The 27,051-nt window shown below is 39.3% G+C and overlaps 1 protein-coding gene across 2 annotated transcripts in view; it reads right to left on the reverse strand.

The window, feature by feature from the left end:
* Positions 1–11,436: 11,436 nt before the first annotated feature.
* LOC140239130 (general transcription factor IIH subunit 2-like) overlaps positions 11,437–27,051 on the reverse strand; it is a 63,193-nt gene continuing 47,578 nt past the window's right edge. The window contains exons 14-15 of one of the 2 annotated variants that reach the window (XM_072319014.1): positions 15,053–15,092; positions 11,437–12,082 (exon numbers count right to left, since the gene is read on the reverse strand). In XM_072319014.1, coding sequence (XP_072175115.1) covers positions 11,975–12,082; positions 15,053–15,092 — 148 coding nt within the window. In that variant the 3' untranslated portion in view covers positions 11,437–11,974. The remainder of the gene's footprint in view (positions 12,083–15,052; positions 15,093–27,051) is intronic. The other variant, XM_072319013.1, reaches the window with a different exon arrangement.

Here is a 27,051-nt window from a genome sequence, read left to right on the forward strand (position 1 = left end):
AAACTGTCAGTAAAAATTACAACTCCTGTATACACATTACTGAGTTGTCTCAACCAGGTTAATGCCAGAAGAATTACAGCAAGTTCCAACCTATACGATGACGTAAAATCCAGCAGTCTTTTCGATTCAATATATTTGCAACAGGGAACGCAAAAAGTAGGTCTCACTCTGCCTGTTTGACTTCTGGATCCATCCGTGTATACATGCAATATAACTCCATTTCTTTTGTGTAATTTCTAATCTCATTTGATTTTGAAACAATAGATTACCTGACTTTCGATATTAACCTACTTAACTCAGTTGAGACATTCATTTTGGGAATATACCAGAGCCGGGATAGTTAAGGGAGTTACCGGCTCAACAGGCATATCGAGGTAGTTTTCCTCTTTAACTGCATAACCCCTTTTCCAAAAGAGTTACTTGAAAGGGTTTTGCCATCATGAAATCTGTATTGCCGACAGTCCTTGTCATCTTCCTGCAAAGGGTGGTCGAGAATGGTTTCAGTTCATTTTATATACCTTGCACTCAGTATTTGTCTCCGAATGTCTAGGGGCTTCGCTCCTGACTCTGTTTGGAAAGTTCTCAGGGAGGTTCCGACTTCGCTATATACCCAGACATAATTGACAGGGCCTTATATGAACTGAGTTGAGTATGTTTTTGATATGATCAGATGCTGAGGCATATGCTTTATGATTTATATACTGTTATCAAATCTTTTATTCTATTTTACATATGCCAAACATTTAAGTATATTTATTTTCTTTTTACTTCTACATGCCAAGTCTTGTATATGAGATTTCCACGTTAACTTCTTGTCTAATATAACTCCGAGATATCTGTGTTCTTTTCTCCGAATAAGTGGTTGTTCGTCTAGATAGTTTAGAACGGGTTTTTCTTTATTGGAGCGTGAAAACAGTATTGGAACAGTTTTAGGGGATAAGACGAGCATGCCCCGTCTTTTGAACCACTCATTAAGTGTATTGAAGTATCCTTGTAAACATGAGGTCACCTCTGTGATGTCGTTACCCGATTGCCACAATACGTAATCGGCGGCGTATAATAGAACTTTGGGGTTGGGCCTAACCGGAATATCCCTGAGCATCAGGTTGAACAGAATGGGGCTCAAAGGGCTTCCTTGGGGGTAATCCGTTAACCATTTCCATTGTTTCAGATAGTGCATTGCCCACACGCACCTGAAAGGTGCGCTTTGACAGCATGTTTGCGATTTCTCGCGAATGTTTGCCTTCTACAGTTTGACCAGGAGAGCTAAAGAAATACAAAAAAGCTAAGACGATACTTCATAGTATGTCACGCTGAGGCCGCAAGAGCGTATCGGGCAAAAGAAAAACAAACAAAAGAAGGGACACAGAAAACTCCTCTTCTCTTCATTATGCCTTGACTAGATCAATGAATACTGCGATTGTTTTAATACTAACTTTAAGATTGTTCTGTATTTAATTTTCCAGGTGAATTATATTATCCACATAGCTTCTACCTTTACGGAATCCACCTCTGTATCGGGAATTTTAAATTATTCTTTTCCACACACACACACACACAAAAAAAAAAAATTATCCTCTTTTTAACCATACTTTCCATGATTTTCGTAAAGCGAGGTAGTATTGTAATTGGCCGGTAAGAACTCACTTCTGTGGGGGTTATTTGCTTTCAAAATTGGAATCAAGATCTAGTGTTTACATACGTGTGGTGTAAGACCAGTTTCCCAAATTCGCTTGTAAAAAAGTTCCTTAGAAGGTATGGGCATGTTGCAGTAAACCTCATATCCTATTCCGTTCAACCCAGGCGTAATAATAGTGTCTTTTCTTGAGCTAAATGCTCTGTCTAATTCCCGGAGCTGAAAAGGCTCATTATAAACTAATTCACGACTATTGTCAGAATCTACCTTCATCATTTCCAAAACTTCACATGTCCTTATAATTCTTATCATTTTCCTGTTTCCTTCCTATGCTATATACCAAAATATTTTCCTAAAAATATGTGCTTTACGTTTTATCGCTGACGATAATGTCCTCTTCGGAGTGTAAAGTGGCATGTTTCTATGTTTCACAATCCTTTTTATTGTTTGCCATACCTTTGAAACTGAGGAGAAGCGTTTAGTTTCGAACTAATGCCGCTGTCACACTTTGCCGGATAAGGCAAACGCGTGGAAACCAAAGGTCGATTTTTGGCATCCGTTGATATCCATTAAAATGCGTTTCATGTCCTCTTTATCCTTTGGATCGACAATTGTCTTCTGGTGATGTTTGCCAGAGCGGCCAGAAAACTTTGTGCATGCACAAAGTTTTTCCTCGCCAAAAACGGATAGCGCGATCCGACCATTGTCCTATAGTTGGACGTTTTCTCCTGTATCTGACTGTACTTTGTCGTTTTCCCCGCGTTTCGATCCGCAAGGCCTTCTGTAAAGTCCGTTGCTGCAAAATGCCAACATGGCCCTCCATAAGTATATTGCCGCCTGGAGGAGGGAAAGCAAGCAACAGAGAAGGCAGATGCGGTCCAAGAAGTGGCATATTGGTCCAAGAAGTGGCACATTGGTCCTGAGAGACACAGGCAATTTGGTCTGAATGACAAGTTGTCATAGACACAAACGCGAAACAAATTCTAACTATTTTGCTAAGTTTCCCCGATTTGCCATGCAGATGTTGTGTTTCAGGTGAAAAGGTGAGAGGCACATAAAAAAGAAAACAAAATGCATCATTTATGTTTCCAGGTCGAGAAGACCATCATCTTCTTGGGGGGGGGGGGGGGGGGAGGGGGACTTCTCACCCCTCTGTGACAGGACAACAAGTCTTTCGGAGAAGCAAGATATTCAGTCAGGTTACCATCATGGCTGTTGTAAGATTGTCTGAGGAATTGCAGAGATCTGAACAAAATTTATGGAAGCATGCATAATTAACACACTAGTTGTAGGTTTTACCAGCAAAAAGGGTAGCCTTAACCAGATTCGCTATCATGGGGCAATGAAGTATATTTGATATGACTGAGCATCGATTGAGATAAACTGTTGGATATTCACAGGTTAAAAGTTATGAGTCGAACATGAGACAACGAGTAGAAGCCATTAAAATCAAAACCCATGACGTTAAGGTTCGAAAAGCATTAGGAAATCTAAATGAGCCATATTAGTGTCATGTGACTGTGATGCATTTGATTTGATGTAGCAGAGAAACTGTTTGAGAGAAAATAGAGACTGCTTCAAACCTGGAGTCAATGTCCAAATTTGAAAATGTATTGCTGACATTGCTATTTTGAATGCAGTCAAAATTGTGTTTAATGACTTCAGGATCTTCAAATACAATGGATGAGCTCAATGAAGAATAACTATGTGCCTTTACTTGAGAAATCAATGTTCATCCTGCTGTTAATCATTGTAAAGAACATCTGAAAAAATAATCAGAAACAAAAACAGAGACGGTTAAATTTGTAACATCGGGCATGAATGACAGTGATTTTGTGTAAAGTGAGAAACGTTTGTGTATAACAAATCTGCATGTAAGTGATATTTAGGACCGAAATGAAGAAAGTGGTGTAAAAGGTCCAGCAACAAGTAGCTAACATATTGCGAAGGAGGCCAAGTCTTGGCCTTCGATCCCTTGGCATATTGATGGGAGCTGATACGAGATGTGTCAAGTGAAGTGCACAGGTAGTAGAAGCAGAACTGGCCAAGTGTTGGACGCTCCAAGATGATGTAATAAATGTATAGCCCGATTTACTATAGCCGTAACGTCAATGGATCTCGACGTTCGATTTACGTCTCATGCGTTACCTATTTGTTCCTCGTGCGTTTTGTCCTGTGGGCAAGCAGTTCATATTCATTTCTCATTCATTTGCGCACGTTTCACTGTCCTGTACACAATCGCCCCAGGTTCGTTGTTTCTTTATTTGGTTCGGACCCTTTTCCGTGCACGTTTGCTCCTCTATAACGGAATCTTTGCATTCTGTTCACCGGATTGACGATTTGAACAACGGATGAGCAAATATCGCTTTAAGGACTGCCAGTAATCGTGTTTGGCTTTGGCCCCTTTTTCACTTTCACCAAGGAGGTTTAAGAGATGGAGTTCCAACTGGCTGTAATTATTCAAACAGTTGTCACTTTTCTATTGATGTACAAAAGAATTCCACAGGTGCATCTGTGCCTTTGGTGACGGGGTTTGATGCCGCCGTCTTGCTGAGCAATCTGAAGATTCATTTTGAACGTTAACTTAATGTTGGCTATATTTTGCTTGTACATCTATTAAATGAAACGAAATCTCACTTAATGATAAAGCTCATTAAACAAAGGCCAATCCCTTCAAAAAATATGTGCAAAAGTGTATATAAGAGCTGTATCATGTGAAAGTGTTTAAAACTGTACCCTCCCGGAAAGCAGGTTTTATCACTTTTCCACTCAATTCCGCCAAATAAAACTGATATGGAATAATCTTCGAGTATAATTCTATATTAATAGATATATCAGATTAGTGGCCGGGCACGGCCAGTCGAGTAATTTTCATTTTCATTTCATCATTTTTTGCGCAATTTCTATTCGCGCATCCCCGTGTCTTTACCATTATATACCACCTATCTTTTATAAGTAGGGATGGCGAAAAGTAATTACCATCACACAGACATATTTTCGTTAGAAAGTGGCTGATGATTATGCAATGAGACATGAGTCAATTGTCTTCCTATCTGCGCGGCAGATCCAGTTTGCCACATGCTTCAAATACTTTCGAGTGGCAGCATCAAACGTGACTTCAAAGGAAATACGACAGTTGTGACTCCACTCTCTTGAACCTCCTTGCTTTCACGGATCGCATATTCTCCGTATTGTTTCCGGCATAACCATGTTGACTCCTGTATCTGGCATCATCCTTGATCATCCGGCGTGTCCGCGGAAAAAAAAAATAAGCCTGCTTAAGTTTTCATCCCGGACATCACGGAGGAAAATCAATACGAACTCTTCCTTGTTGGCACCGTCTACTCCGTGTTACCTCCGTATTTTTTTCTTGTAGGCACCGGCCACTCCGCGTTACCTCCGTACTCATTCCGGGACAATCCGTGAAGACATCGGGACATCCGTAAATAGCATCGGCTCCATCCACAAAGCCATAAAGGTGACAAAATGGGCAAAATTTCTTTATTTCATTCTTAGATTTTTGGAGTGTAAGAATCCATGAGGCAAATTCAAGAACCAAGAACCAAATGTTGTTTTTTGATTGTCCTAATTTAGAATAACATTTCAAATGTCTATCATTTTTGTTTATATCACTTCTTCTCTAATGCCATTTGAATTCGGATTTGACAGGAGATTCATTTTCCTCCATTACATTCAGCCTTGCATGATATATCTTTGGGGGCTACAAAGGCATTGTAGAGACCATAGTATTATTTTTATTACGAATTCGTGTTTCTTATTGTGTTTATATTGTCTTTTGTTCTCACTTTTATATGGAAGAGCACTTGAGCATGAATGACAACTTGTTCATTTTTGCAATTTCACTTTTGTGCCTTGGAGGAGAAAAACTAATGTGTTCACTAATGCATAAAGTTTCCTTTTCAATGTACCCACCAGGTTGATAGCCAATTAGATTGGAGTCATCCCACGAGACCGACACCCATGCGTCATTAAATTTGTCTTTTGTTCTCATTTTTATATGGAAGAGCACTTGAGCATAAATGACAACTTATTAATTTTTGCAATTTTTACTTTTGTGCCTTTGAAGAGAAAAACTAATGTGTTCACTAATGCATAAAGTTTCCTTTTCAATGTACCCACCAGGTTGATAGCCAATTAGATTGGAGTCATCCCACGAGACCGACACCCTTGAGTCATACTGTCCACAAGACCAACATAAAAAATACATGTAGATCCAGGAGTCATACAACCCACAAGTTACTATATACAGCTCACGAGTCCTACAGCCCATGAGATCAAAACTACATGTACACGCAGAAAACGCTCAAGAGATCGACACTACGCAAAGAAAGTCCACGAGACCGACAATACGCAAAAAAAAAAAAAAAAAAAAGGCTCACAAGACCGACAGAACGCAAAAGAGGCTCACGAGACCGAGACTAGGCAGAGAAAGTCCACGAGACCGACACGAGCAAAGAAGGCTCACGAGACCGACAGGATGAACAGCGCCATCTACATATGTACCTGTACAGGGTGTTCCATGAAGGGGAAAATAACATACTGGCAGGCGCAATTTCGGCACGCAAAGTGAAGAGATTGTAACTACTTGAACAGCACCATCTACATATCGACTACATCAACTACATGTATGTATTTCTACACGTGTGGCTTTTAGGGGGCAGTTCCTTCACAACATTGTTACCAATTTCTTTTTTTTTTTCCAAAATAAAATTGCGCTCTTCGTGGCCCCCCAATAAATGAAAGATGACAAGAATGATATATGGTTTAATTTTAGATCTTTGATATGCCTTTTTTTTTTGCACATACTGCAGTATCTCCCAAAAAAATTACAATCAGATTTTCGCATTGATAACACCCAATATGATTAAATCTTTTTAAATGCTACTTCAGGGTCTTAAGATATAACATTTTAGCTCTATTTTGCAGAAATCCCCATTCGATTTGGTTAAGCGGTCACAGAGAAATGTGGATTGTTGTAAAGCATGTCATGAGTCTGATTCTTTCAAGTTTAGCACTTCGATGATCTTGTGTGTGAATAATAGACAGAACTTGGAGGGAAGAGATTCCCGACATCCTCTACAAAATTCCGTATATCTCTTTGACCACTGAAGCAAATCGAATGGGGTTTTCTGTAAGGTGTGGGCAATGAGTTATAGTTTCATACCCTGAATTTGTATTTGGATTGATTCACTATTTTTAAAGATATCATTGCGGAGGGCCCCGTTGTAATTTTTTTGGGGGACATACGGTATTACGGTCAACCCTGTTGCAACACTAACTCAACTCTATACCATATTACACCGTAACATTTTGGCAACATGAACAAAGTTACACATTGCAATGTTGTGTTACTACCAAAATCACACATGAGAATGATTGCACAGAAAAACCAATGAATTAACGGTCAGGCGGTTTATTAACAGTAATATTTCAGCAATAAATCACCATCGGTACAATCAGAAATATGATCATCAATTTTGTTAGGGTAATCCCCTAAAAATATCCAAAGATGATGTTTGATGCACTGGCTTACATGCACACATATAAGCAACCATATAATATATCATAATAATATGTACATTCATTACAGTTGGGTAACTAGTAATTAACTCAACTCTTTGCCATTAGAAACAAAAGTATGACAGTGGCACAACACTGAGCCAGCGTTTAGCTCATAATTTGCGTCCTTGCCGACCACTGCCAACATTGGCCCAGTGTAAGAAAGTCAAGCAATATCTACAATTTGTACCTTGTATAGATGACAAAACAGCCCTGCTTTAACAGACTTTACTTGACAATGCCAGGACAAAGCCCAGAGAACAAATTCCTCGCCTCCAGCAATAAAAATGCGGGAGAGATCGAGGGGTACTGTTTAAAGAGACACACACTGAAAACCTTAGTAAGTTCCATATCAACCTTACCTTTCATGCCTGAAGAGGGTTTGATTACAATCCATGCACATGATTGGGGAGTAGTGTGTCATTCTGTTTGGACTATTGCACAAGCATGTTGAATGTATCAGGGAATGTTACCGCAAGAGTGTTTTTTAGCAGAAGGTTTGTCAGGGTATAGGGGAGGTGCAAGAGAGTTGAGCCACTTTTTCCATTTTTGGAAATATTTCCTACAATTTGTCTTCCTTTACAAACAAGAGACCCGCAGGTCTAGCGCTCTGTGACCTGAGTATCGCAAGTTCACCTTTCACGCAGTCACTAATCAACTAATCACTATCAAGTACACACAGCTCTACCAAAATTTGACCAGCCATTCTCAAGTAGAATATGAACATGTAAAATTAGGGACGCCCCCCCCCCCACACACACACACACACTCTCATAGTATCAATTTTAGTTCTATCACTTCTGGTTCTAGAGAACACTTTTATTAAGATTCCTTAATTTGGGGGGGGGGGGGATGGGGGAGGGGGGCAGGAGCATGGTGCCTTTTTTCAAACAAATTGAGATCCTAACCCCCTAGGGATGCTACCTGCCAAGTCTGGTGAACATTCATCATGAGGTTTTCAAGAAGATGAAAATGTACAATTTAGGCCCTAATTTGGACCTCCCCACCCCTCCCCCCTGCTGCAAGGGAGGCACCCCTGGATCTGCTATCAAACAAACTTGAAACTACAGTCATTCATGTACTAACTCAAAGTATCAAATTAGCTCTATCACTTCTGATTCTCGAAAAGATTTTTAAAGATTCCTTAATTTTGGGAGGTTTGGGTCCCTTTGGGCCCATCAGGTGGGACACGGTACCCATTTGAACTAATTGAGATCCTACACCCCTAGGGATGCTACCTGCCAAGTTTGGTGAAAATGGGTTATGGGGTTCTCAAGAAGAAGATGAAAATGTACAATTTAGGCCCCATTAGGACCCTTCCCCACCCCCTGCCCTGGGTCCCAAGGGGGGCACCCCTGATTCCACCATGAACAAACTTGAAACTACAGTCAATAATGTACTAACTCATAGTATTAACTTAGCTCTATCACTTCTGGTTCTGGAGAAGATTTTCAAAGATTCCTTGATTTTGGGGGGTTCGGGGCCCTGGGTGGGGCATGGTGCCCATTTTAACAAATTGAGACCCTAACCCCTAGGGATGCTACCTGCAAAGTTTGGTGAAAATCCATCATGAAGTTTTCAAGAAGATAATGAAAATGTAAATTTAGGCCCCATTTGGACCTCCCCCCCCCCCCTCCTGTCCCAAGGGGGGCACCCCTGGATCTGCCATGAACAAACTTGGAACTACAGTCATTAATGTACTAACTCATAGTATTAACTTAGCTCTATCACTTCTGATTCTTGAAAAGATCTTTAAAGATTCCTTTTTTTTTGGGGGGGGGGGGTTTGGTGCCCCCTGGGGGCCCCCTGGGTGGGGCATGGTGCCCATTTTTACAAATTGAAATCCTAACCCCCTAGGGATGCTACCTGCCAAGTTTGGTAAAAATCGGTCTTGGGGTTTTCAAGAAGAAGCTGAAAATGTAAAAAGTTAACGCACAACGGACGATGGATGAAGGGCAATCGCAATAGGTCACTTGAGCCTTCGGCTCAGGTGAGCTAATAAAATGTGTAAAATGTGTAGGAATTTAACAAAATACATGTTGAAAAAGAGGAACCAAGGGACCTAAACCTGTCATCTACTGCTTACCAGGAAGCGACACTACCACCAGGCTACCCCTGGTTGCCCGCCGACATGACGAACTTGGAACAGGCTCCGAAATTCCAACATTATTGCGTTAAAGTAGTCCAAGGCAAACAAGGCAAGAGATTGACATTTCTAAGATCGCAACTGCTGATACGTAATTTAACAAACATGTTGGAAAAAACAGTAGATGACAGGTTTGAGTCCTGTGGTTCCTTTTTTCTGACATGTTTGTTAAATAATAGATCAACAGGTGCGATCTTAAAAAATGTGATTTGTAGAGGGAGACAAATAATTGAAGAAAATTCAACATTCACTCCTCTATTAATATTCTTTTCCTTTAAAAAAACAATTCCTACTTAATCATTGCTTATATCAAGGGTTTGTTACCAAATTAAAGTTACAACTATAAAGCTGTCTTGTAGCTATGGAATTTTATTCTAGCTAATTGCCTAATTAAAAAGACTTTCCTCGAAAAAACAATAACAACTCAAGTGGCTCAACACTCCCGCAGTATGAGGAGAGTTGAGCCAGCTTTCGAAGACATGTGCCACTTGTGGGAGAGTTGAACCATGATGTAAACAGATAAAGATGAAATTTTAAAAATGGGCTGACAAGGAGCTAGAAATAAATCTAACAAAAGCCAACAAAATTGGTTTTTATCTTACCTTCAAGTAAAGAAATATCTGGAAATCTCAGAAGTTCAAACACTCTATTATGTGTCATAAATGTCCACACAAGTACATTGTAGTTATGTACATGTATCAAGGCTGTATGCATGGTTGTTTTAATGTGTATGTACACAGGTGAACCAGATTAATGGAGAACATTCTATATGATATAGATATAGTACATACAGGCTGACCAGATCAGTGGAGAATTTTCTACGTGGTATACAATGTAGCTATAACATGATAATTGATAAAACTCATTATGCTGTTTAGTAATACGCTACCTGTGTTTCCTATCTTTATCAAGATAAACAACATTAATCTGTCAAAGGTCTATAGTGCAACATTTTTGGGTCTTTATATCAATAGTGATTTATCTTGGAGAACCCATGTTAACTATGTAAGAAGAATTATTGCCAGAAATACAGGTGTTCTCAACAAACTTAGATATTATTTTCTATGTAATATTCTACGGAGTATATATTCAAATTCAATTTCTCCTTATCTTAATTATGGGATTCTTGCTTGGGGAAATGCTTCTACAAATCTGATCAATTCTTTATCTATTGTCCAAAAATGCACTATTAGAATTGTAAATCATACTGGATATTTATCCCACACAAATGAATTTATGAGAAACAAAATTTTGAAAATTCCTGAGCTATTCTACTACAAAGTTGGCCTGTTTATGTGTGAATATTCAACTGGTCAACTACCAGATGTATTTTCCCAAATGTTTACAAGAAATTATACAATTAATGATTATCCAACCTGTCAATGGTCAACTACCAGATGTATTTTCCCAAATGTTTACAAGAAATTATACAATTAATGATTATCCAACCTGTCAATGTTATGCGTATCACCTTCCACGTACCCGAACAATTTTTGCAAAGAAAACCATAATGTTCAATGGGCCCAAGTATTGCAATGAACTCCCCACAGAACTTACAAGTTGCACCGTTTTAATTTCATTCAAACAAAAATTGAAGCAATATCTTCTGAGCAGTTACAGCATGCATAGTGTATTGTTGCTCTTCCTCCTTGTCCATCCTTACATTACAGTATGTCCCCAAAAAATCACAATCAGATTTTCACACTGATAACACCCAAAATGATTAAACTGTCTGAATGCTACTTCAAGGTCTTAACCCTAACTGGGTCGGGGGATGGGGGGCCTCCAAGGCCCCCCACTCGACGTTTTGCGCGATGTATCGCTATAGCGAAAAGCTATCGCCGCGACGTTTCATGACTTTTTTCTTTCGAGTCTCCCGCATCTTTTGACACCAAATTTGTGATGCCCGGGCGCACGGTTCCGAAGTTGCGCATAAATATGTACATGCATGTCAGACCAAACTTACTTAGTGTAGGACTTAGTGTAGGACAATTTAGGTTTGCATGTGAATCCCTCCTGCCCCCCCCCCCCCCCACTCCAAAAAGGGGGGAGAGACAGCCCTGAATGTGTGCAATGAAAAAACTTGGAACTAAAGTCATCAATGTACAAATTATTAACTTTGCTTTATCACTTCTGGTTCTAGAGAAGAATTGTAAGGGGAGCATGGTGCCCAGTTGAACAAATTGAGGTGTTCACCCACTGACATGCTACCTGCCAAGTTTGGTGAACATTCATCAAGGGGTTTTCAAGAACATGTTCAAATTAAGTTCTCATTTGGACCCATCCCACCCCACTCCTCTTGGTCCAAAGGGGGGGGGGGGGCACCCCTGAGTATGCCATGAACAAATTTGAAACAACAGTCATCAATATACTGACTCATTGTATCAATCAGCTCCTATCACTTACATGGTACCTCTTTACACTGAGCTTCCCTGCAGTGTCTACATTATCTCTGTGTGTGCCATGCAATGCCGGAGACTACCTATTGACCATGCACACTACCTGGAGTCTCCCCAAATCAAATATTCCAAAGACACAGAGTAATCGTTGCTTGGGTCGCTTGTTGAAGTGAGGTGAAGGACACAGGTAATGTTGGTGTGCTGGTGCCATGACTAGGACGGCCTGGTGGAGGCACAGCCGGGACAGGAGTGTAGGGACTCCTGGATGAAGAGTTCACAGTCCAGGCAAAACAAGTTTCCACATTTTGGACACCTATAAAGCTTTCATTACAAGAAATAAGAAAAATAACCATGGGAAAATTAGTTAAGAGTTACTATTAAGTGTCATTAACAATTGTATTTTCCTACTTTATGAAGGAAAATCATCAGAGTGATGTCAGGCAGCACAGCCCACTCAAAATACTGAGGGATGCCACATTTTAGTCTTCACAGGTCAGTAGGAAGTGGGAATACACTGTCACTATCTCCACATCTTCTTCCTCATGTAAGTTTTGTTTGGAACTAAATTTTCATCAGATTCAGATTCAGATTCAGATCGTTTATTGTCATGCACTACGGCGTAAAAATCTTTGCAACAGTCTCCATAAAAATTTCACATGTGAAGGAAAATAAATACGTATACATAACTGAAGGACAAGGAACATAACACTAAACAAAGTACAGCAAGTACACGTATTATAATAATCAAAATATTGCACTTGGTCCCTGCACATGTACATGACTTATCTTATTACACGTGTGTACACGCAAAAAAAGCATGCATGGCTTGTGACCCGGCTACCCATCCAACACTCAAAAACAATACACGCAAACCCACACTCATCCACCCACACACACACACACACAGACACACCCGCACCTCCCCACGCCTCATACACGCCCACATCACAAATGTACAGCTGAACCAAAGGGCTACTGTAGTAGCTCCGCGGCTCTACATACCCCTACACAATATAATCCACACCCACAGCGTCAGTGTGCGGCTGCGCACCCAAAACACTGACACATATCCACCCACTGCAAAAGCATACCACATACACATACCCAAACAGACGACATAGACACACACTTACACACCCTATCAAGTTCCTGAAGTTCCTGAGCAAAAGTATTTTTCTTTCATCAAAAGAAAATACTTTTGCTCAACTTTACACTCATGGCTCTTTCAATCCTAATAGTAATCCTAAGGATTCATACTTCATGGTGAAACTGAAAGACTCTCTACCCACAAACTGGGTCTTTCAGATATCTTTCATTTTCTGTGGGCATAGTTCAAGGACTCTAACGATCAGGTTTTTCAGGTTAATCATACAGCCCACACTCTTTTGTCTATGTTGCTTTAGATGCTTCTCACTCTGGATAGTAACTGAAGAGTCTTTGAACTGGAACCTAAGTGATTGTCAATTCCATAAAATTTGGTAGGTATATACAGGAAATTTCAGAAACAATACATTGGCAAAACAGAAACAAAACCCTATACACTCATCCCATAATCCTCTGGCATGAATCATTCTGGATCGCTAAACCCAGAGCTCTCCAACCCTGTGACCAGAGACCAGAGAGACCAGAGAGACATGAGTAACAAAATTCTGCTTCACTGATCTCATGTACAGTCTGTATAATAGATATCAGCACCACACATGCCCATCATGAAATCACAACATACTAGTACCCAACCCAGCACCTATGAACACCCAGGCCCAGCAGCCACATCAACTGAAGGTAAACAATACAAATTGCATACACTGTGTATTTCCCACATTTCTTTGCTGATTACTAACCTGACAGCATTAAGATACTGCACTGGTAAGCCATCAGTTTTGAATAATTATGTTAATGAGGTTTTGATGTCAATGTGGCTCCCAATATGGGTTGTGTATGTTATATGTTTTACGTTAAAGCAGAAGTTTGGTCCAGTTATAAGTTAGTCGGATAAGAGTAAAATCTTACAAGTAAAACAGTGAAAATTTTATCAAAGTCGGATAGATATTAGGAAAGTCATGAAATGCAAAGTTTTAATTTCTGCAGAACAGTTTTTGTACATTTAATAGGAACATTCAAATGAGTCAGCTGATCATGTAATCACATCATGATTGTTCATTACATTATTCATGTACACACCAAAAAAAAAATGATAAAAACTCAATGTTTCTGTGATTGAAGTGAAAAACATTATGCCATCTCTGGTTGAAAAACTTCAGAATGATTATCATCTAGATTTATCAGGATGTGAAAATGGGGTGTAAAAACTGGAAATTAAAAAAACAAATTATATAGAAACTGTATGGCAAGTTGAGAGGGGATGAAGTCATCACATCACTATTTGCATTTTCATATCGACTGTTCCAAGAACTGTTTCCAGAAAAATTAATGAGACTTCAAGGTGTCATAACTTCCTGAGTTTTCATCCGATTTTGATCAAATTTTCATTATTGTGCTGAGAAAATTTTACTCCTGTTCAGATAACTTTCAACTGCACTGGAATTACCCTTTAGCATATTATTACTGTGTGATACTTATTCACTGTATAATATATGTTTCTTCAAAGTCAACTCATATTAAAAATTTCAAGTGTATTCTACACACACTGTGGCCCTACATCCCGCAAGTACCGTTTTAAGCAAAGAGCTGCTGAAAGGAGTCATTTCAACTGTCTGTTAAAGGGATGGTACAGTATTGGTAGAGATGAGAATTGCACTTTTTAACTTTTTGTGAGATACCACAAAAACACTGATATAGTACAGAGCATACCACTCTAAGAGGATTTCAAAGTTTATTTGAGTAAAATCGGTTTTGGAATGGCTGAAACATCCAAAAACAAAGTAAAACAAGACCACTGTAATAGAAAGTGGGTCCCACCTATTATTAGAATTGCTCTGTTTTGGATATCTCAGCCATTTCCAAACCAATTTTCATCAAATAAACATTGAATTCCTTGTGAAACTACATAGGCCTAATCTTTCATATTCCATAAGAGGTTTCTTCATTATCTCACCAAAAATGTTAGAAACCTGAAGTTAGGTCTCAACCAAAACTATACAATCCCTTTAATGCAGCCCTGAAGAAAGTCCACTATACAAACCCACCGAAAGCTTGGCCGAAAAAATTACTGCTATAATATAGCTACACCTACAGCTCCTTTCTACTTCTCACTCTGTATGTAATATACATATATATATATTTCTACACAATCTTAAAGTTCACGTTCAAACAAAATTAATATATACTCACTGTTTGATCCTGTATATGTGCTTGACATCCTTGACAAAAGCTGTCAGGTAGAAAAGTAAATCTACATGTATTATTGATTTATGTCAAAATCTATTTAATGGTATTTACACTGTACTTTTCTTTGCATGAAACTTTCATGAATTGGAGCCCACAATCTTTTTTTGTGTCATAAAAATTTTGTGAATTGCTGGCCATGATGGTGTACAGCATTGTACTGGCATTTAATGCATTGTGTAGATAAACAATTTTGCATGTATTTTACTTTTGTGAGTCTTTGCTCCTTGTAAAATTGATGAAAGTTTCATGCAAAAGAAAATTTCTGGTTTCAAAGTACAGTAAACCTTGCTTAAGTCAACATCGTGTAAGTTGACAACTCGCTTAAGTCGACATGGCAAAAAAGTCTGAATTTTTCCTTGTATAAGTCGACAACTTGTGTATTATGACATGATTTTCAGTGCCGACTGTACCAACTTTGTGTGAATTACCTCTTTTAAGTCAATACAATTCTTTGCTCAAATTCTCATCACAGTACTCTAAAAAAGAATTGTTTTCGCGCTCTGGTTCGCAGCACCACTCGCTAATTTGCATTACTGTACAGCACAGAACCATTTGCACTCTGTATCCGTTTTCTTGTACGCTCAAATATAAAGGGTGTACACTCATGTATACACACCCGAGTACTAGTACCCAAGGTAGTTCATTGTCTTAGTCTTTCTCCTACCCTCTCTCTGTTTCTGTGTATGTTTATATGGTGCAGGTGTATACCAGTATAATATATGGTGCAAACAGGGAGCTAATGCTACATATAATGTAGTCCAATAAGGGTGCAGCGGGAAATTGTTCTTGAACTATTTTTTCTCGCTTTTTGTCATACATAAAATTACATGCATTGTACTGTACACTTGCCTTCTAAGCTAAGTCAAAAAAAATATATTTTGTGGGGTGACAGTCATTAATGTGTACAATTTTGTCAAATAACAAGCATCTCATTCCTCTTTGCACGCTCATTGTTTGTTCACATGGTTTGCAGGGATAATGTGTTTGTTATGGATGATGTCCATTACTATATTACTCTAAGGCTTTGTTCATCCGACAATGAAATAAGATTTGATAGTTTTTCCTGTAGATTAGTTATTCTAAAAACACAAAATTTGTATACCTACATGTATATATGTTTGTTATTTATACATGGAATAGACTCCTTCATTAATCCAAATATTTGTGAGGTTGATTATTCTTGAGGGAGGTCAAACCTGGGCCTGTTTCTAGAAACTCAAATATCAAATGCAAGTCCACAAAATCACACACAACTTTGCATTTTAACCATGTGCACTGCTTAAAAAGACTTGCATTTGGTTTCACACAAAACTAGATAATTGAACAAAGGTAGAACTCTATTGTGTTTAAATGCAACTGTAAATATCAAATGGAAGTCCATCAAATCACACAATTTTTTTATTCAAATACACGAGCGTTGTAGAAAAGACTTGTGTTTGATTTCATACGAAAGTGAAAACTTTGCACTTTAATGGAACTAAAAAAAATCAAAGCAAGTGCGTTGCTGAAAAGACTTGTATTTGATTTTGTACACTAATATCACACGCAACTTTCGTTGTTACTGAACTTTAGTAGCAGGGGAAAGACATCGCAACATTCACAGGTTTCAAACTACTGAATTGCAGTGCAGTTCCACAAATTAATGAAAAACGGAAAAAAAATTGTAACAGTTCGTTATGCCAGAGGTTTAAATGTCAGTCCATCATTTCATTAGTCCTAAAATGGAATGAGTCTCATTTTTACAAAGGTTAGTAAATCCAAAAATTAGATGTCGTTTTCAGATCAACAAACTTTTCTTCACTTCCAGACGGTACCGCACCATACAGAGTGCTAACGCTGCGAATCGGAGCATGAGAACAGTTATACTTCAGAGTACAATGATAGGAATTTGAGCAAAGAATTATGGTGACTTAGAAGAAGAAATTAATACACATATTCTAACTCTGTTGGCACTTAAAGGGACTGTACAGTGCTGGTTGAGATGGGGATTCATGTTTTGAACATTCCTAAGTGAGATAATGAGAAACCTCTTACGAAATATGAAAGAGCATGTAATTTTAAGAACGATTCAACGTTTATTCAATGAAAGTTGGTTTTCAAATGGCCGAGATATCCAAAAAAGCGATAATAATAAAAGGCGACAGGCCACGCCTATTAGGTTCTCTTTGTTTCACATTGTTTTTGGATATCAGCCATTTAAAAACCGATTTTCATCAAATAAACTTTTGATACCCCTTAGAATTGCATGCTCTTTGACATCTCATAGAGTGGTTTCTGAATATCTCACAAAACGTTAAAAGCTAAATCCTCACCTCAACCAGAACTGTACACACCCTTCAAAATCATGTCAACAAAATCATACAAAATCAAACAAGTGTTTTCAATGATGCACTTGCATTTAAATGCAAAGTTGAAAATTATTTTGGGAATCTGCACTTTTTTTATGTTGAGTTTAAAAACATAAAGTTTCTACAAACAGGCCCAGGTTTCCAATACCGCTCTCTCAAAATCTCTCTAAATTTCACAACTAGTGCATTGTTGTCACTAGTCCGCGTGTGATTTATGCATGAACTAAAATATGATCGTTGCTAAGATACAATAGGTACGTTTTGATGGCAAAAGGAGTGAGATTTGGATAGCAATCAACATCACAATCCATCCCAAATCTCATTCTGTAGAGGGGAAATTAATTACGCCCAAGCCAACACTTTCGCGTAAATTGACTTTTGTGTAAATCAACATGTTTGCTCAGTCTTATTATGTCGATATAGGCAAGGTTGACTGTGTTTTCAATTAGTATCTAATTGCCATCTTTCTGTGCAGTTCACCTACAATGTCTGTCAGTAAAGAAAACAAATTAACCCTTTGTCAGAGCTGCCAACCAAATTGGAAAAAAATCCTATTTTCTCTAAAAAATCCTATTCTCAACACAAATATCCTATTTTTGTTTTTGACATACACTTTTGCCACATGTTCGTCACTACATGTAGCAAGTTTTCAGCACAGAGACTAGCACACCAAAGTTAACTCGAAATGTCGCTATGGCGACTGATGCCTCTGCCATAATGCATGATTCTCCCAATAGGCGTATAGTACATTGTCTTCACAATGTGTGATCCATGAGAGTTTCACATAACTGGCAAAATATTGAAATGACAGGTTTGTCTTGAACTGGGTTTGCTATAATTTTCTAAGAGTGCAGGTACACATATTTGGGGAATTTTGGGGAAGTTTATGCATTGAGTAATTTCCAAGGTACGAAGAAAGAGTGTGATGACGGTACAAAATAGATTTTTTTTTTTTTTTTTTTTTTTTTGGGGAGGGGGGGCATTGAAATCTGGCCTTTGACCCTTAACCTTTGACCTTTGACCTTCTGGCTGGAAATTTCCCGGAGAGAATCTCCATTAGGTAATGCATGTATTAAGTTTTGAAACTAATAATGCAAGCATTGCATATACTAGTATATGAGGGAAATAGTAAAATTTTGAGGAGTTGACCTTGACCTTTGACCCTTGACTATTGACCCATGACCCCTAAATTCCCTAGATAATCCCTGCCAGACAGTACATGCATATATACCAAATTCCACGAAGATACATTGAACCATTTGTGAGAAAATATTGCAACATTTTCACCTAACCTTTGACCTTTTGACCTTTGACCTTATGACATGAAACTCTCTCTGGAGAATCTTTACAGTAGTACATGTCCACACCAAGTTTCAAGAAAATACCTTCGGGCATTGCATAGATATGGGGGAAATTGCAACATTTGTAGCATTTGACCTTGATCTTTTGACCTTTGACCTCTTGCCAATGTCACTAAAATCTACTCAACTAATTGTCCCATCATACATCATCCTTGGACCAAGTTTGGTGAAAGCTGCTTCATCCAGTTTTGAGTTATCACGTAAACAGATAAATTTTAGGATTTGACCTTGATCTTTGACCTTTGACCTCTGTCCGATTTCACTGAAAAACTAATCAAGTAATTGTCCCATCATACATCATCCGCCAACAAAGTTTCGTGAAATTTGCTCCATCCAGTCTTGAGTTAACTCATCGCGTAAATGGATACAATTTCATAATTTGACCTTGACCTTTGACCTTTAGCCGGTTTCACCAAAAATCTAATCAAATAATTGCCCCATCATACTTCATACTTGAACCAAGTTTGGTAAAATTCCAGTAAATACTACTCAAGTTATCGCGTAAACGAAAGCGGACGGACGGACGTACGGACGTACGGACGGACGGACAACCAGAAAACATAATGCCTCCGGCACCACTTCGTGGCGGAGGCATAAAAATGTTGCTTAAAATAACCACTTACTTAACCATTCACATACATGTAAGTTACCTGCATTACAACTTCTGAGATGCTGCAGCTGCCTGTTTACACTTGCAGAGAACAGCATTAATGAATTTCTCATTTTAGCACTGAGTACCTCTTGACTGACTCAACATCTTTTGGGTTAGTATGTCACACAAGTGCTCTGTCTTCAGACTTGGTGTGAAGTCTGTGCTATTTTTTCGTACAATATGTAAAGTTCTTTCGTCTGAGGCATTGCTATGCCCAACTGACAGAATTGCCATCATGAACTTTGGCAAGAGAGGATACTTTGGCTGTCCAGATGCACTTTTCACACATAATATGTCTGCCCATACATCATCAGCTCTCTTGTCCAGCTGAATTCCATCCAAAGGATCAATTTGACAGTGAGCAAACTCAGTCTCCAACTCATCAATATGCTCCTCCATGTAATGAAACTCCTCCACAAAAAGAGTGTAAGGATGCAATTTTGCTCTCCATTCTATTAACAGGACTAGCAATTCTGGCATGTTGCAACACTACAGAAGTGAAGAATTCTTGCTTTTGTCCTGCTGTAAAGTGCTTTACAGATAAGAAGACAAGGACATCCTTTCCCAGGACAAGGTCATCATCACTACGCTGTTTGCAAACATCCTCATAGTTGCACTGTTAGCAGATGTAGCACTAGTTATAACTGATGGTTTCACAAAGCTCACAAGGATTCTCCAAGAATTCTTGTAACTTATCATGTAAGTTTTGGATTTGTGGTGATTCTTCTTGTAATTCAAGATTATGGTGCCAACTAGGAATAAACAATATAACTTATTGTAGTCATTAAGCTTGGTATAGTTTCAGCAGACTTAGATGATGCAGAGACATTCTTTTCACTTTTAGAACCTGAAGATTTGCAGCTGACAGATGGTGTACCTTTAGAGGCACATGTATTTGACGGTAGAGAACCAGAAGAGTTGCTGCAGAGAGATGATGCAACTTCAGAAGTAGATGCCAGTAGAGAATGAGAAGGTTTGCTGCTGACAGATGCTGCGACTTTAAAGGTAGATGCCGGTAGAGAACCAGAAGATTTGCTGCTGACAGATGCTGTACCTTTAGAGGCACATGTACATGCCGGTAGAGAACCAGAAGGGTTGGTGCAGAGAGATGCTGCAACTTCTGAGGAAGATGCCGGTAGAGAACCAGAAGATTTGCTGCTGGCAGATGCTTCAACTTCAGAGGTAGATGCCGGAAGAGAACCGAAGGTTTGTTGTTGAGATGCTGCACCTTTAGAGGTACATGTATATGCTGGGACAGAACCAGAAGAGTTGCTGCTGAGAGATGCTGCAACTTCAGAGGTAGATGCTGTTAGAGAACCAGGTTTGCTGCTGAGAGATGCTGCACCTTTAGAGGTACATGTATATATGCCGGTAGAGAACCAGAAGAGTCGCTGCTGAGAGATGCTGTAACTTCAGAGGTAGATGCTGTTAGAGAACCAGAAGGTTTGCTGCTGAGAGATGCTGCACCTTAAGAGGTATATGCTGGTAGAGAACCAGAAGAGTTGCTGCTGACAGACGCTGCACCTTTAGAGGTATATGCTGGTAGACAACCAAAAGATTTGCTGCTGAGAGATGCTGCACCTTTAGAGGTAGATGCAGGCAGACAACCAGAACATTTTTGTTGGGAGATTGTGCAAAGGTGGCAGGTTTAGCACAAGATGTTCTTGTAGCTTTGTGCACAAATTTGATGCCCGTCTTGCTCCCAGCAATTAGCCTTTGAGGTACTTTGCTGCTCTCCTCTTTCGACACTGACGCCTTCTCTTTCTTGGAAGCACTTGTGTTTATTTGATTTGTTTCAACTTTATTTTTGCTTCCCTTACATTCTTGGCACTCATGGGCACACAGTGATTTCCACTGCTCTAACCATCGTTGTAGCACTCTTTCCAATGACAGCCATTGAGTGCATACATGTCTTAAAAGGATATGATTTTCCACACTTCAAAGATCTTGAAACTTTGCAAACTCTTTGTTCCTCTTGCTCAATTTCTCAAGATAATAGTATAATGGGATGAACAACTCAAGTGGGACAAATAGCAATTCCTTTGCACCCCTTTCCATTGCAAGGTGCAGCACATGGCACTGACATTTGTATCTATGGACTAAATGTATGTGTCGGGATTCTTCTTCTTGACAAATGCAGCTATGCTATTTTGACAGCCCATCATTACGGCAGCACTGTCTGCTGAAAATGAGATCACATTCTTCCATGGTTTGTTGCTTTTTGTCAAAATTTCATCAAGGAGAGCAAAGGTGTGCTTCTCAGTTGAAGTTTCTTTTGTGACACCAATTTCTACCAATGCACTGATGACCCTGTTTGCATCCCCACCAAAGAACCGTACAATTACTGGATATAACTGTTCTCTGGTGCTGTGGTCAGAACTCCCATTGACTGATAGAGTAAAGGAAGAATCCCTTACCTTGCAAACAATTTCAGCTGTTAAAATATCCCCCCAAAAAACACCACAAGATAACAATCTACATGTATATACCAGATAACAAAATTACCATTTTAACAGACAATCATTCAATACTGATATATATATTTCTTTAATGTTATAAAGGTGGAAATTTACCATTGAATACATTTCTGGCTTAATGTAACTTATTACTTAATATCAGGACATCGAGCCTTTGAGGCCAGGGACACTAACACAAGAAATTGGCCCTCAGAGTGCATAGGCTCCACTGTGACATGGGCATGAATAAAATCAATTCAGTAGGGCAACATATACTACTCATTCTCAACCATACACTTAACAGTAACATTCATAGTAAACAGTTATTTGTACACTGTACATTTGAAGTGATTAAAAAAGTGATTAAAAAGTCAATTTAAGCCCTACCCCTAGTTTATGTCAATATCAATGATATGCAGCAACTGCATTTGGAAAGAAACTGCCTACGTGTAACTTATGTAGATATCAAATTTCACTATCGGACTGTGGTTTGATAACTTAAAATGCATCTTTCAGTATCATAAAGGGAAATCCAGTGCACAAAAATGTTGAGAACACCAGAACATATTCAATACAAAGATATTTCAAACTTAAGTACTTTGGTAAAGTCAAAACACAAATAGGCAGAGATGGGGCCACTTAATTTTAAAACAGTAGGCCTAATACTTACTGTTTTGCAGAGTGGTGAACACAAGAATGAATGCCCATTAATTCAGTGATAATCAAACAGTGGCAATAGTACAATTTCACAGTGATGTTGGAATTAATACATACCCTTAGCTTCTTGTCCAAGTGTCCTTGCTATTGCCATTGATGGAATCCGTTTTGATGCAAATTCCTTTGCTATTTTGCTATCGAGAAACATGACTCATAAAGAGTTTAGTTAGATGGTATGCTGATGAAAACGACAGATTATGTCCTACTAAAAAGTTCATCACCAAAGCCTCTGCTCTGATTACTGAAAAATAACTCTGTTGCTGCAAAAAAGTAGACAAAGAAGTCACATTTCCAAATGTTTTCATAGCAATTTTTGTACTTTTGACTGATGTGTAATGTCCCAAGCATCGCCGTGGGATATGGAGAGTCACATAAGCACACAGTACATCGGACACTACAGTTGTCCTTCTTGCTTGGTTCAATAAATGACCACTTCGACGAGTATTCCGGCTTAAATGTTTGTATATGCACACTTGATGTTGATTTCGAAGCCATGACGAGGAAAAAAAGAAAGAGAAAGAAGTATCCAATTTCGAATGACAAACGACTATCGTTATCACCAATTCACTGACTCTATTTCCAATACCGTGTATGACATGATGCAGTGCAGTTTCAACACGCATAGACGTACATCATGTATTGCAACGTTGCGTTAGGGAATTACAGATATCATCCATACACATTGTATGCAGTGATTGCATGTGCTCTATTTACGATACAGTAACAGGTTCGTTGGGCCGCAGTACCCATAGAGATAGTACATGTATTAGTTTATGAAAGGAAACAGTCAAGCATGTGTGCGTTCTGATCTTTAGACACGAACATGGTTAGGCTCAGCTTAGCACATGCATGTGCATGCAATCAACACAACGGGTGTTTTAGCACATGTATAATACAGCACACATAGGGCACATAGTCAGAATCAATAAAATTGTATTTTATTGAGATATTGTACTGTTGTATTCTCATGCAAAAATCATATGAAATACAATAAAATGTACTGGTTGGCAGCTCTGCTTTCTTAATGTTACTATCTCTAACATTTGCACCGAAGCCTTTATGGGAACTAGAAATGTTGTTATGCCAACTGGTATGCCTCTGACATAATGCATGCTTCTCCCAATAGGTCTTGAGTACATCTTGACAACGTGATATGAAAGTTCACATAATTGACCAAAAATAGAAATGACATGTTTGTCACAAATGTGTTCATTGGTTACTTTCCTTGCACTAGGTTTCATTTTGATAGATGGCTACATTGTTTAAGAGAGAAGGAACTCAGGGACTTAAGCATTTCACTTGACATTTGACCCTTGCCTTTTGACCCAATGGTCCACAATTCTTCAAATAATCGCTAACTGCCAACATGTATTTTCATGACCATACATTGAGCAAAATGTAGGAAAAATGTAGGAAAAGTTTATGGATGACGCGCGCTGGATGCCGGACGAAGAACAATCTTTAGCTTACATGAGCCTTTGGCTCAGGTGAGCTAAAAAGACAGGCATTCTCTGAGCCATGAAAAACAACGCAAGAACTGCCGTCAGTAAGGCCCCCATCTTAATAGGAAGGCGACCATGGCGATCTGTGACGATTTAACAAATCGTGGCTTGATCGCCGTCCGTCTCCATTTTTTGGCCTCCGAGGCGATTACACTACGGTTTCTCCACGCTCAACCTGCGCTGTAAGCGATAGTGCCACGATGATAATACGACTCTGCCACATTGTTGCCACATTTCCAGGCTGATGAGACGCGCTGCTTCTGCGATCGAACCGACTGTGTTGCGATATTCGTACGCTTAACAAGACCTCGCTACAACAATGATACGATCGGAGTGACAATGATACGTTTACGCTGGGCTCATGCTACGATCTCAAGCGATCAGGGTATCAAATGGATTTCATGATTGAATTTCTTCAGGCAGATGTCAGTGTCAAACCAACATGGATATGCAGAATATGGTTTTACCCTTACATCTTAGCATTCTAGAACACACCATTTAGAATCTGATGTGAAATTGCACTATTAGTTAAGTCATCCATTCAATTAGAAAGATTAAACAAGAACTTACCGTTCGAAGTTTGAGATTTATTTTAATGAGTAATTTGAGGGGAGGTATAATATGAGATCCCGCTCGCGCATGCGCCGACAATATTCAAAGCAACAATGTGCCCACAGTCACAAAAATCAGGAGATGAAACTACGAGAACTTACTGAAGTTTGAGTAATCCCAGGGAGGGAAGAGGGGGGCATATTATACCTCCCCTCAAATTACTCATTAAAATAAATCTCAAACTTCGAACGGTAAGTTCTCGTTTAATCTTTCTATTCTAATTCGTAATTCTCCGTACGGCATAATATGAGAGTTCAAAGACACTGTGGGTACATTGACATGCAAAAGATGTGTATCAATTTGATACCATCAAGAAGATTAGACACACAATAAATCAATCACCTGGTGTGGCTGTTAAATTGGTCAGTTCAACCAGCAGGTAAATGTCTTTACTCTCAGGTCAGTATGTACTGCGTACTACACTGTAGATCTGTTGGCATTCAGTGCCCCAACACCGCCAAATCAAATGTTTGTCTTTCTAAGGGCTTATTGTAATATTTTCGGAATGTTTTTTCCCGAGACCATCCGGCTTTGCTTAGAATCTCATCTACCGGAACCTCACTCCTCTTTGCGGCAGAAGTAGCTGCTGCCCTTGTTGAGTGAGGCTTGAATGTGTCCGTATCGATTCCAGCTGCTGACATCGTGGTGCGAAGCCATCGCGAAATCGTTTGTCTCGTCACATGTTTGTGTGGTTTACGGTAACTAATGAAGAGTCGCTTTTCACTTCCTCTTAGTTGTTCGGTATGTCTGACGTACTGGTGCAAATACCGAAGCACACATAAGCGCCTGTCCGCTGGATAAGCTTTCAATTTAATGTGTCTGCAACAACTCTTATTTCTCTGCCGGTGTTGCTTTAGCAGAGTGTCAAATGAAAAAACAACAGAACTCTCTTTCAAAATCATGTTGTCCAATGATAAAAGAGATAATGATTGCACCCTTTGTGCTGTTACAAGCGCCATTAACATGACCACCTTTAGCGTCAGTTGCATGAGTGAAAGTGAATTTGCTGGAGACATTTTTCGGAGATAATTTAGCACCACTTTAACATCCCAGATGTGACTGTATCTGGCTACTGGGGGTCTAAGCTGAAAAACTCCTTTGAAAAACTGGCATATGACGGGATGTGATCCCACTGTGTGAGGACCATCAAGCACCACCACGGTAGATAGTGCACTTCTTGCTGTATTCAAACAGCTGTAACTAGCTCCTTGTTGGTGAAACAACTCTGTGAAGAAATCCAAAACCAGGCTTGTTGTGGTGTGAATGAAGTCAACCTGTCTGCGTCTGCAGAAATCTTTCCATTTTCTGGTGTAGACTCCATATTGTGTCTTGGTTGAGGATCTCCAAGAAGCTGAAATAATGTCAACTGTCTTGTCACTCAGGCCTGTGTTTTTGTACTGTCTCCGCAAATCCTGCAACACAATAATTCGAGACGGTCATTAAGAGGATGTGGGGTATTGGAGACTGGCAGCTTTAATAGATTTCTGCTCTTTTTCAGGCAGAGGGGCTCCCCAACTATAAGCTCTTTAAGTCGTGGATACCACGCTTGTGTGGGCCAATTCGGAACAAATATTATCCCCGTTGCTTTATCTGCCTGTACCTTTTGTAAGCATTTTGCAATTAGACAGAAAGGTGGGAAAGCATAAAACTTCAGCGGACCCCAATCTGTTAGAAAAGCATTGACTGATTCTACCTCTGGCTCTGGATACCATGAGATATATCGAGGTACTTGTGCATTCAATCTCGATGCAAATAGATCGATTTCTGGGGTACCAAATTGATCCACAACATCATTGAACACCTCTCTGTCAAGCATCCACTCTGATTTGTCATTAAATTTTCTGGACATGGTATCTGCCTCTGTGTTAAGCCGCCCAGGGAGGTGCTCTGCAGTTAGCCATATATTCCTCTCAACGCACCATCCCCAGATCCGGCGTGCTACCTCATCACAGTCTCTAGATTTACATCCTCCCATATTGTTTAGATATGCCACAGCTGTGGTATTATCTAGTCTGATTAATATGTGCACATCATGCAAATCTGCACAAAGGGCCATCAATCCAAACTCTGCCGTCAGAGTTTCTAGGAAATTAATGTCATTATTTCTTGCCCTGACTATTTCTTGTTCATTCCATCTTCCTCCCGTCTTTATGCGGAGGTCACTGGCACCCCATCCGGCCCCACTTGCATCAGTGCGTATCTCATGTTGCGGTCCTTTCCGCTGTATTGGGGATTTAAATCCTTTCACATTAAGAATCCACCATCTTAAGTTCTGCTTAGCATTCTCTGATAAA

The sequence above is a fragment of the Diadema setosum genome, chromosome 15, assembly GCF_964275005.1.
Source record: "Diadema setosum chromosome 15, eeDiaSeto1, whole genome shotgun sequence".
Lineage (NCBI taxonomy): Eukaryota > Metazoa > Echinodermata > Echinoidea > Diadematoida > Diadematidae > Diadema > Diadema setosum.